General features: G+C 37.8%; 1 protein-coding gene across 1 annotated transcript in view; it reads left to right on the plus strand.

The window, feature by feature from the left end:
- Positions 1-10292, plus strand: part of TRPA1 (transient receptor potential cation channel subfamily A member 1) — a gene marked incomplete at its 5' end in the record, with an annotated part of 35913 nt that extends 25621 nt beyond the window's left edge. Inside the window, 9 exons of the mRNA XM_084260597.1 lie at positions 178-325; positions 2866-2955; positions 3155-3324; positions 5345-5474; positions 5605-5787; positions 6780-6848; positions 7891-8001; positions 8514-8611; positions 9622-10292. Coding sequence (XP_084116723.1) covers positions 178-325; positions 2866-2955; positions 3155-3324; positions 5345-5474; positions 5605-5787; positions 6780-6848; positions 7891-8001; positions 8514-8611; positions 9622-9853 — 1231 coding nt within the window. The 3' untranslated portion in view covers positions 9854-10292. The remainder of the gene's footprint in view (positions 1-177; positions 326-2865; positions 2956-3154; positions 3325-5344; positions 5475-5604; positions 5788-6779; positions 6849-7890; positions 8002-8513; positions 8612-9621) is intronic.
- Positions 10293-12170: the final 1878 nt, after the last annotated feature.

Consider the following 12170-nt stretch of genomic DNA (forward strand, 5'->3'; position numbering starts at 1 on the left):
ATTTTAGAATGGCCAATGTCTTTTTTCTGCATAAAACTCAATGAACACATCTGTCACAAAATGACATTTTAAGAAATACTTATTTACTCATCATGAAAACAATGTTGGCTGCTACATTTGAGTGCTTGCTCTTCTAAATTTGTAAAGTGTTGGAACTTTAACATTCTTACTTTCAAGGATGGCCTATGGGTTCCGAGCACATCTGATGAATTTAGGCATATACTCTCTTGGTCTCATCCCACTGACTCTTCTGGTCACGCACATACAACCAGGAAGACCTTTGAATGGAACAGAGATCTATGAAGCAAGACCATTAGAATATGAGGTACTGATTTTTCCTACTAGTTATACTATGTTTAGGATTTTCATAGCACAACAGTGTGATTATTTAAGTATTTCCTAGGATTATTTGTGGTTTATCGACTGTAAGGAATAGAATCACAAGTGTATGTTTTTAAAACATTTAGCAGCAACTTTTCTAGATAATTTTAATTTCTTGCTTCTTACTTTTAATCTTTTCTGGAAATTTTACATCTGGGACATAGTTACTTCAATTTCTTCCCCGAAGTGAATACCTCTTTAATGCTGAAGAAAAAAGATTAATGTGTATTTAATTCCAAAAAGACAGAAAAGAGTGAATTATTTAGTTTTCTAGTTCTTTTTAATTGTCAACCAAAAAAACTCGATATTGCATGTTTAAAATTTGACTTAAGAGTGCTCAACAATGAAATGCTTCTGTGTATTCAATTACATCTTTTTGCCTATATTATGTATTGCTAAAACAGAACAATTCTTTTCATTCTGTATGCAGGCACCTCATGACAAACAGTAGAATTCAGTCATATATGGCTTGAAAACTCTGAAAGGTGTTGGATGTTTCCCTTAATCCCTGTTAATAAATTAAAAAAACAAAGCTGTGCTAAAAAAAAGAATACTATACCCCCATATCAGAATTACAATGTTTCAAAATTAAAAACTTGATCAGGTAGCAAAGTTCAAATACATCATAGTAACTTCTGACTGTGTCTCAATCACAACTGTGACAGGTGTGGGGCTGCTCTGGCAATTTATGAATTTTGATCTCGTTCATGATAGGGAACCAAAGAAGTTAGACTTGTCAGTTCTGCCACTACAGAAAAATGAGGCTTTAGAAAAGAAAGACATTGGTGTGACTGGTTGATGTCCTTTTAGTTAGTGTTTCCTTGCTGCAGTTAGAGCTAAGCAGTATTCTGTCTGTTAAGAAGGCTGTGTTGTCCCTAAGCTGAACATTGTACTAGACTTCCAGAGGAAGAACTGCAAGTTCTGCTGTTTATTGAACCTGTGAGTACAGCTCATACTTAGTGTTACACTCCTGTGTCCATGTGAAAGGCAGAAGAGGCACAGAACTCTGTCTCCACAACATGAAGTCATCTGTTGAGAAGATACTTATGTCATTAGCCCTGAAATGCTTACATACAGATATTAACAGAGACAAATTTTTGGTGTGTGGCAAACTTTTCAAATTATCTATTTCAAATGTGTGATTTTATTACTAAACCCAAGGAGTTTGGCAAAATAAAAAAAAGGGGGGTAAGATTTAAAAAATTTATCTCTTGTGGGAGATAAATGATATAAAACTGAAACGAACTCAAAAAGGGCATGCTAGTAGTAACAAAATAAACTTGAGAGATATCAAATGTTCATGAGGATATCCTGATATAGAATCATAGAATCATAGAATGGTCTGGGTTGGAAGGGACCCCAAGGATCACAGAGCTCCAACTCCCCTGCCACAGGCAGGGACACCAACCTCCAGGCCTGGATCTACACAAGGCTGCCCAGGGCCCCATCCAACCTGGCCTTGAACACCTCCAGGGACGGGGAATCCACCACCTCTCTGGGCAGCCTATATATGAAAAAAAAGTCTGGAGAATTACATAACCGGCCCAGTATGTGCAAGATTCTTAAAGATTCAGAAGCTAGAAGAATCCATGCTCCACTAACTCACTCATCTCCCTGGTGGAAGACAGAAGAATAACTCAGATTGACCCAAGTCTTTGATCATCAGGCTGGGTGGAAGAAGCACAGCTGGAAGTCTTATTCTTCAGTGAGGAACGATGCCAGCTGGTGGAGAAGCACTGCACATGAAGCAGTGCACATGAAATGTTCTGTGCTGGAGGAGACAGTGCTGTAATGACCCAGGAATGGGAACAGAGTGGGGAATGCCAGAGCAGAGTGTTACAGAACATGGTACTATACTCTTAACCCAGGTTCTTAAAGAGGGACATCACAGTGATACAGATGCATCGTGGTCTGCCTATGAGTTAAACCCCTCAGGTGCGGAATTAGTTCCACATGTTTTGTATTATAAATTAAATTCTCTGTTACTGCCTATGCCAATAGAAGGCTTTTCACACCTAAAAGCTGTGTTTGCCTAAATGGGTTGCAAGGGAGCAGCCACATAAGGATGCCAGTTTGTCCAAAGACTTCTACTGCCATTCTGGATACTGCAACTTGATAGTGAACTTATGGACAACAGAATTTGTCTTTATGTTCATCCAGTGGCAAAGCATACTGAAATTTGGCATAAATACTACAATTTCAGACCCCAAACTCAAATAGTAGTAATAAAGAGCTGCACAGCAACTATTTATCATGGGACTACTCAAACTTTCATACTTGGTTTGAATTACTTAAACACAATATACATGACAGGAATCTCACAGTAAATATTAGGAAAACAGAATTTAGATAGCAATAAGTTTATTTGAAGCAAGCTAACAGTTTCTTAACTTGGCAGTATAACGTATGTATGAGTAGGTAAAGCTGAAATAAACGTTCATTTAATAATTTCTAATTTGTTCTGTGCTCTGATTTTTGTTTCAGAACTCATACTTCACAAGGGTGTGTATGTGTTTAGTTTTAATTATGAGTTTACTGGGAATCTGCAAAGAAATATTTCAGCTCATTCAGCAGGTAAATAACTAGAGGAATGACGTTAATAACGCAGTGTGCTTGCCTAGCGGTTTGTGTGATACTGAAATAAATCTGATTTTTCCCTAATTAAAGGGGAAGGGCCAATTTAAATAAGATTAAAAGTGAGAAAAGTGTACTGAATTTAGTTCTTTAATGATGCATGGCTTGTAAATATGTGTCTGTCTCTCTTAAATCCTAGAAATTGAAATATTTGTTGGATTACTCCAATCTACTGGACTGGACAATTTATACTACAAGCATAATTTTTGTGTCTTCTTTATTTATTAATACACCAGCGCATCTGCAGTGGGAATGTGGAGCAATTGCTGTATACTTGTCTTGGATGAACTTCTTGCTTTACCTTCAGCGGTAAAAGTTATTTACATGCTTGACAATAAACTACTTTTAGTATTTTCAGATATTTTACATATCCAAAGCCGTGACTGATCCAGTCTAATATGCCTTTCTAAAATTATTTTTTTCAAGTTGTATAATTTTCCAGATTAAGGCCTTAGGAATTTTTTAACCTAACAGACTCTAAAGTATTTTTCAATATTTTTCACGTAGAGAATCACAGTGTGAGTTATGGCAACTAAAGAAATAACCACATTTATTTTAATGTTAAGCAAGCAAAGCCACAAAATATGTCTTGCCAAAAACATGTTTCATTATACTGTACAGACTTTCACTTAAAAAGAAAAAAAAGAAAAGGATACAAATTCTAGGAGGCAAATGGACATCTGGTTTTATAAGTAATACCTGGGAGAAGGTAAATTCTATCATTTTACAGAGTAAATGACTCACCCCCCATTTCTATACCACTGTGGCCAATAAAAGAATTGTAAAGAATTGTAATGAAATTATTTCTTTAGTTGACAATAGGTCTCCTTATTGCTGCTAATGGTATTAATGCTGTCACTGGTACAGTGATGGCCAAGAATTATGGATCGAAGGAGAGCTGAGTGGAGAGAAGGAGTGTGAGTGCAGTAGTTAAAACTCACAAATTAAATATATTTGTGGCTGAGCAGGCCTGCTTTGCATGAAGATGAGGTGTGGCTGATAAGCCAAAAAAGTGGTGATTTAGAGCTATTCATAAAATAAATATGACAGTATGTGATCACACCGCAGTATGCTCTCCTGATTCTTGCTGTATATATGCACTAATCAGCCCCAGGAGGCAGACACACAAACAGGGCATTTGCTGATTAATCTTCAGGATCATTTTACTGTTTGTAAACAAGAGTTAATGTCATAAAGTATCTCTATAGTCCTGCCTCTGCTGGCAAACCTTGTCTTACATGTGTGTCACGTTAGATTACTAATGAATGGGCATGTGCTCTCCCTCCTCTGCTGTGTGCTGTGGGCAAAACAGGGGTTTCACATAAGCAGTAAAAAGTAACCTCACGATTGCCCACCCTTCCTTCTTCTGCTGGATTAAATGCTTCCCGGGCCTAAATATTTTTCATTTATACAGCAGGAGAACTCTACACATCATTTTTCTAATTCATTCAAGATGTCTCTTCTCAACGCAACCTGTAGCTCCATTGACTTCAATGGAGTTTTGCCTAATAAATAGGAGAAGATCAGGTTTGCTTTGCTTCCAGCTTCATCTTTTCAGCCTTGCACATAATATTTCAGGAGGAAAATCCCACGGAGGGATTTTCTCAGTTGCTACTGTTGTAGCATATGAGTCATCTGGTTCCTGAATCTGGCAGAGGACATAAATTCCTAAATTCAGGTTTGCGGGAAAAAGTAGCTTAATCTGCTTTATGACATCTCATATTCAGAGATCTAGTTTTTGTGTAAGCCAGGAATGAGAGAGGCTTGCCAAATGACGGAATATTCTTGGAAATGTATGTGTCTAAAATTATGCTACTCCCCTTCTTTTCCTGAGCAATGTTTTTCTTCTTGTTTGCTTGCTTTGCATGCCATCATAAAAAGAAAAATCTTTTTAAATCAAAGGTATGGCTACTAGATGGATCATGATGCCATTTCTCTTTTGTTCTTATTGCTAATTTGCTGCAAAAATCAGCAAAAAAAGGGATAGTTTCTTAAAGTTATTCTGAGTGCAACAGATGTAAAATATCGTACTGTCTGTGGCTATAGAAAAAGTTCTCCATGAAACTTACACTAGATTGATACTTCTTCAAGAAAGTATTAAAACAGAAGGTTATGTAGTTTAGGCTTCCTGTAAATAAGACCACTTGCATTCTTTTGGATGAGAAGGTGCAACATGTTTGTACTATCTCAGAATTCCTGAGAGAGGCAAAATGTGTCTTTTCACACAAGAAAATAAATCACAAGTACTTATTGCCTTCCATAAATAACTGCAAGGAATTCTAACTTCAGTGTTTAATTTTGCATTCTTTTCCATTTATTTATTTCCTAGATTTGAAAATTATGGCATCTATGTTGTGATGTTCTGGGAAATTTTGAGGACTTTGATTCGGATTGCTGTCGTTTTCTTTTTCCTGATATTGGCCTTTGGACTGAGTTTCTTTGTCCTTTTGGGCTCACAGGTGAGTTGAATGTCATAGTTAATTTTTTATCATTATAAATACTATTTTTGACAAAGTAATCTCAAGAGGTTATCTATGAATTTCATCAGTTTGGGTTCTTTCTTGATTTTGGGGTTTCTTCTTTCTGCAGCAAACGTATAGCACACCCCTGCTTTCTGTAATGAAGACATTTGCGATGATGCTGGGAGACATCAATTACCACGATGCTTTCCTTGATCCATTACTGAGCAGTGAACTGCCATACCCATTCCTGAGTTACACAGTCCTCATTATATTTACCTTGCTTATTCCAATCCTTCTTATGAACTTGCTAGTAAGTACACTACTTATTAAGATACAAAAGTGCGTAAGCACGGGTTTATGCAGTTTTAGCATGTAGAATTACTTTAGCTCTGATCCATGACATTCATTCACTATTTACCAAATTGATACTTTCAGTAACATGAAACATTTGCATTTCCCTGGACTTGTTTTCCCTCCAATTCACTGCTCTGAGTATTTTCTCACAGTTGAGAGAAACTTGCAGGGTTACCTTGTGTATCTTGCAGGCTTACTTTGTGTATCTTTAGGTAGTAACTGTGATGGAATATGAATGCAAAGTATTATTTTGAAGTATTGACAAAGAAAATTGAGGAAGAAGTACTTTGACATATGCGTGCCTCTTAGAGTACATTTAGTCTTCATTCTTCCACCCTTTGCTGTATCATAACCTAGTGCCAACAATTTTTGGGAAAAAAAAAAAATCCAGACCCCAGATCTTCACTGGACACAAAACCAGCAGTCATCAGTAGTGTTAAAACTAACTAATCAGCCTGACCTGACAAAAAAATCATAATACCTGGTAATGGTGAGAAATGGGGAGAATATGTAATACATCTTCAGCCACGTCCATCAGGTTGTTTTAGGAAATCAGGTTTTTAGGAGATCAGGCTGAGCAATAAAAAGTCAAACCATTCAGGCAATCAAGTTACTTCCTGTTGCCACGATCATATTTAATCGAGAGGTCAACAAGGTTTTTAATGTAACAGCAGTAATGAAGAACCAAAAAGAAGCAATGTTATTCTTTGCAAATCTTTCCAGTAGCTCTTTAGTGCCTTGTTGGTAGACAGACAGGTGGCATTAAACACACTTGCTACATTCCTTCATATGTATTTTTCAAATATGCACAAAAAGGATGTTTCCAAGTTCAAGTGAAACAAAATAAATTTACCTTTACAGTCATTTTGGATTTAAACTTGAATAAGAAAAACAATTGAAAACACTGACACAAAAAACAGATAATGAAATCTTTCTTGGTATATCTAGATTGGTTTGGCTGTTGGGGACATAGCTGAAGTACAGAAGTATGCTGCACTCAAAAGGATTGCAATGCAGGTGAGTAGCATAACACAGAAGCACCAGTTATACGAAGCTTTTTCTAACAGGTCTCAGGGCCTACCTAGCGGCTGAGCATAAGAGAGAGTGGTGCACAGACAGAATACTCAAGAATGAAAGCTCAGAAATAACTTCTGGTTGTGGGCTGTACTGGCTTCAAGTGTCCTTGAAGAACTGTCTTTTAGATTAATGTTTCCTCCCAAGAGATCGTTCTTTTGCTAGAGGTACAAATGACTAAGCCAGAGGTGTAAGGGCAGTTCTTGGAGCAGTTAATGCTTTTCACTGGCTCAGGTATTTCTTTACCAACAGAATGATCAGGATGGATGCTGTCTTGTGATTTCAGACAGTGCTATGAAATCTTTAAGTGTGTATCCTTCTGTATATTTGACAGGATTATGGTTGTCTGCAGTGGGTTTATACAGTACATCCTGTTCTTTTAGATACATATGCTCGGTATTTCTGTAGCAATTTGAGAACAACGGGAAAGGCAGCATCACCTGGAAAGGCACTCATATATAACATACTTACTTCTACCCAAGGGAAGACTTGTTTTCTCACAGGCATTCCTCTGGCATCTTAATCTATACTGACCCTGCCATAATCTAGTAAAAGGATATAGCACAATTAAAGAGAGAAAGATGACTCTCCCATTATTATTTGGTCTTAAAACCCATGGCTAAGATATGTATCTCTTTTGAACTTTTCTGCCCTGTAATTCTATACTGTAACCTACAGTGCACTAAGAAGCTATTCAAGCCATTGCACAAGAGGCTAACTCAGTTTTGGAACCACTCTAGTTATAAGAGTATGCATGTATTTTAAATAATTAATTCCACTAAGATACTCAATACTGGTGTTTCTAGATGTTTTAGCATCTGGGCTGGACTGTTCAAATGTTACACCAGTGTTTGCAGCAAAGTTATCCTCTGAGAACTGACATCTAGTAATAGTTCAATTATAATGACATGATGGCTATTTTCATACGCTAATATGTCTTATCTTAAAAGAATGTATCTTATTCTAAATGCAAAACTATGTTTAGGTTAATCTTCACACCAACTTAGAGAAGAAGCTCCCGTTTTGGTTCTTAAGTCGGGTGGACCAGGAATCAATCACTGTATATCCCAACAGGCCGAGATACTGTGGATTTATGGTAAGATGGTGAATCTTAGGCTGAAGAACTCTTGCTGAAATGTGATATGATCTGCTTAATTTGTACATAGATTGCTAGGAAGATTGCCTTAATAAGACTCAATCATTTACTAACATGAGTGGAATCATGATTAGGGCTCGGCTGTCTTCAGTGAAAATGACACATCAGTTTGAGTGCAGCCTGACATATGCAGATATAATTGGTGTTTGAATTCCCAGTGAGCTGTGACTTTAATAAGCAAGACAAGCTACAAAACTTATTCAGACAGAAAACAGAATTGCTCCCTTCTGGCATTTCTTATTTTATTTGTTTACTTTTCATTTCAGATGTTGTTGGTAGACTGAATTTTCTGATTAAACAAATCTTGCAAAACAAATGTTTAACATACAAAAAACAAACTCTTTTCAACTTTAACACTGTGTGGAGACTGTTGCCATTCATTTACTTGGGGTTTTTTAATCTACTATCAGACAGTAATACCTGATTTCAATTTGGTTCCATGTTTTGTTTAGAGTGTGTTCCAATACTGCTTTGGGTGTGAGGACTCTACCACAGATGCACAGAGCACTGATACAACATTAGAACTAGAAGTTCTGAAGCAGAAATACAGGTATTTTTTGTGTTACTTTGCATGTCTTACAAATATACTCCCATTTTAAAAAGTGTTCTAAAGCTCCATACTGTATCTAAAAAAGTAAAATGCAATGTATCTGATGTCCTTAAGTAAGCTCCCTCACTATGGTAACTTAGTATTTTATATTCTGTAATGTATTTACCTTCAAAATACTTGTATGGTGGAGAAATATTTTTATCCCCTGGCAGAGAAGGTGGACAGGCTTGTTTGCTCATTAAAGTAAACTGAAGCAATGGGGAAAATGCATTTTCAGTTCAGAATTGCAGGTTTGCGTATGGAGGTTTTCAAGGGCTATTTTAAACTCATAATTCATGCAATTCCAATTGGTTTGCAAACATACACAATCTCCAAGTGACTTTCCACTGGTCCGATGGTAAACCTGATTCAGATTGTGTCCTCAAAAACGGATTTGTGTCCTGGTCCTTTGTTTCTCAGAGCCTTGAAAGGAATTACCTGTACTTACTTCTTACTCATCCTAACATTAAATCAATAAGAATGGTTTCAGGAGAGTCTCTGTGGATGTAGAGCTAGGAAAACTATTCTTCCTCACTGACTCACTCTCATGCTCTTTGTTTTTTCTCTTTGTAAGTTATATTTACTGCTCTGGAAATATTGGCTGAAAAAAATTGTTTTGCTATATTGCCAGGATGTTTTTGTTGTCAGAGTTCAAAACAAGAGTTCAGTTCCTACTGAAGCTAGTGGCAGTCTGTGTTGAGTGTATCTGGGTTTGGGTTTTTCACATATTTTAAAATATATTTACTTTCCTCAAGAGCCAGGAATTTGTTCTTTAATCTTGCATCCTGGAGAAGTACCACAGCTTGAAAAACTGAATGTACTGCAGGTAACATTCTTTGTTAGGAGAAGGGTGAAGTTGAGGACTGTCTGGTCTTTTGCATCTTAATCTTAATGACTAAATTGTCCTTTGAAAAAAAATGGCAAAGCCTGCTGTATGCATATTTTTTCTTTTTCTTTTTTTTTTTTTTTAGGCTCAAAGATATATCAACTCTGTTGGAAAAACAGCATGACCTCATTAAATTGATAATACAGAAAATGGAGATAGTGTCAGAGGCTGAGGATGAAGACAGCAACGATTTATTTCAGCACAAGTTTAGGAAAAGGCAGTTAGAGCACAAGAATAGTAAATGGGATACAGTGTTAAAAGCTGTTAAAACAAACGTGCCTAACCCAAGCACAGAAAAGAACAATACCTTCTTCTAGACGTGGCTATGATATCATGTGGTATTATCATTTTGGTTTACTTTAGGGTCATTTCTCTTAGTGTCTGTGCATAATGTTAATGTGATACATCATGTATTCAAATACTAAAAAAGGCCAGATAAAAAAAAAAAAAAACAAACAAAAAAAACAAACAAGGATGTAGGTGCTCAAAATGGTATTTAAGGAGACAGAAGATAATCTACATCCAAAACTGTGATCCTGAAGGTGGCTGGCTAATCAGGAAAGTGCCTAACTCGCCAGATGCCAGCTTTGCTGTCCTGGCACTTCCCAAGGCTTCTGTCTAGGCCTGTTCCTGGATTTGGCCTGGATACTCTTAGGTCTGTACTTAATTAAGTTGTTTTCTGTTATGAAAATTTTTTAGAATTTCAGCATTTTTAGAAATCCAGGCTCTAAGAATTTAATATTCAGATGTTTTGAGAGAGCCAGCGGTCTTCATATAGCTTAACGAAAAAGTAAGAAACTAACCTGACAGATTGTTTTGGAAGCTTTGCTGAGTAAGGACTGCAGGATCAGGCCTGAAAGGTAAGAAATAAAAAGATCACAAAGGTGTAACATGAGGAAAGAACTGTTTTCTTTTGTAGATAATAATTATATGCAGTTCTCAGAGGGATCATTTGTACTAGCATGCATATAGCACCATAGAATGACATGTTAAATATTAGTCATTTGCAACTTACTGTCCTTATACTGCTGATGTGATTTTGGCCTTCCTGAGAACCTAAAATCTGACCTCGCTCCCTCCATCCGCACTTTGGTTTTGTTATTTATTTACTGGATATTCAAGTCCATTATGTAATATACAGCAACATATCAAATGTGGAAACAAACATGAATTAAACTGTGTTTAAGTACCTGAGTATATTTGTTTCAAAAGCAGTGCTAATAAACTAATTATGACTACTTGTGGTTCTAATGCTCTGTGGTCTGCTTTGAATTCAGACATTGTCTTTAAGAACTTAATATATGTTTATTCTTCATGTAAAGAACAAATCTGATCCCTTTTTATTTGAAAGGTGCCACCAGAAGGTGATTTACACCATACAGAACTCGTCCAGCCTTCAGAGAACAAAGGAAGGCGCACTGTAAATTACTGAGATCTGTGGCTTGACGTTGCCGTGGGTGACCCGACACGCTGCTCGGTAGGGAAAATGCTCAGCTTCATCCCAGCTTTGAGACTTTCAATCCATGCCTGGCAAAAAAGAGACAGGAGGAGGTTAGCATTGGTTTCACCTACTCTGCTGCACTTCCTGAGCAGTTGCATAGTGTCCAGTGGTGAATGACATCTGGAGAGAGTCAGGAGGTTTTGCAGTTAATTTCTCAAGATTCATTGATACCTTTGGATCCTGAGCCACAAATCCTCACCCGTTGGACCTGAAAACCCTTGCTGCTGACACAAAGTTCTGGTCTGGGTTTGCCTCCCAGCGTCTGCGTAGGCATTCTCCATTTCAGTGTGACTGCAGCGGTTTGGTTCAGTGGGTGTTTGGGGCAGAAAACAAGCACTTGGGTACACCATTCAAGCAGCGAGTTTGGGGACATGGGTGTGAGCACTGTGGTGTGACTGTGTTCACTGATGTACCCCGGGGTGCCCCAGCAACCCCATCCCTCAGTCTGCTGCTGCACCCCGTTCTCACTGTGCTATTGAGATCTGGGGTGTACCAGTGCTCTCACAGACCCAGCTGGAAAGAAATATGTTCCACAGACAACAGACATAACAGTGTCTCACTTTTCTTTTGGCAGCACGGGGCTGAGGGCGGTGGTGCTGCAATGCACCCCCATCTGCCCCCCAGGATGCAAGGGGAGTGGCTGGGGTTCTGCTTCAGGGCAAGTCTGGTAGGACACAGTGAGACAGGGAGAAAAACAGTTAAGTCAGAACCACCAAAGTAGAGCCGAAGGTCACTGGACTCATTGACATGTCTGGACTCACTGACATGTCATTGTCATGACTGAACTCATTGACATGTCATCGTGGCAATCTGTTCCAGGGAATAAACTGTTCGGATTTTCTGAGCCACTGTGCATCTGCAGTTCCCCTGTCAGCAGACATAGCAAGGCCAGGTTCTCCAAATAAGCAAGAACTTGAAAAATATAGATTTTTTTTTTTAAACAATTCTTCAAGCTGGAGAATTTTAAATTCCTGACAATCTGTGCGATTAACACTAGATGGCAGTGAGTGATAATGTTTTTGAATAAGTAAATTGGGCCTAAATGCATGAAGGGGAAGAGCAGCACAGTTACAGCAGAAGCGAAGTAGTCAGCATTCGTAGTCTAAAAGTCTGAGCCTTTCAAGCCTCTTTAA

Source organism: Gallinula chloropus (assembly GCF_964237585.1).
Source record: "Gallinula chloropus genome assembly, chromosome: 2".
NCBI classification, from domain to species: Eukaryota; Metazoa; Chordata; class Aves; order Gruiformes; family Rallidae; genus Gallinula; species Gallinula chloropus.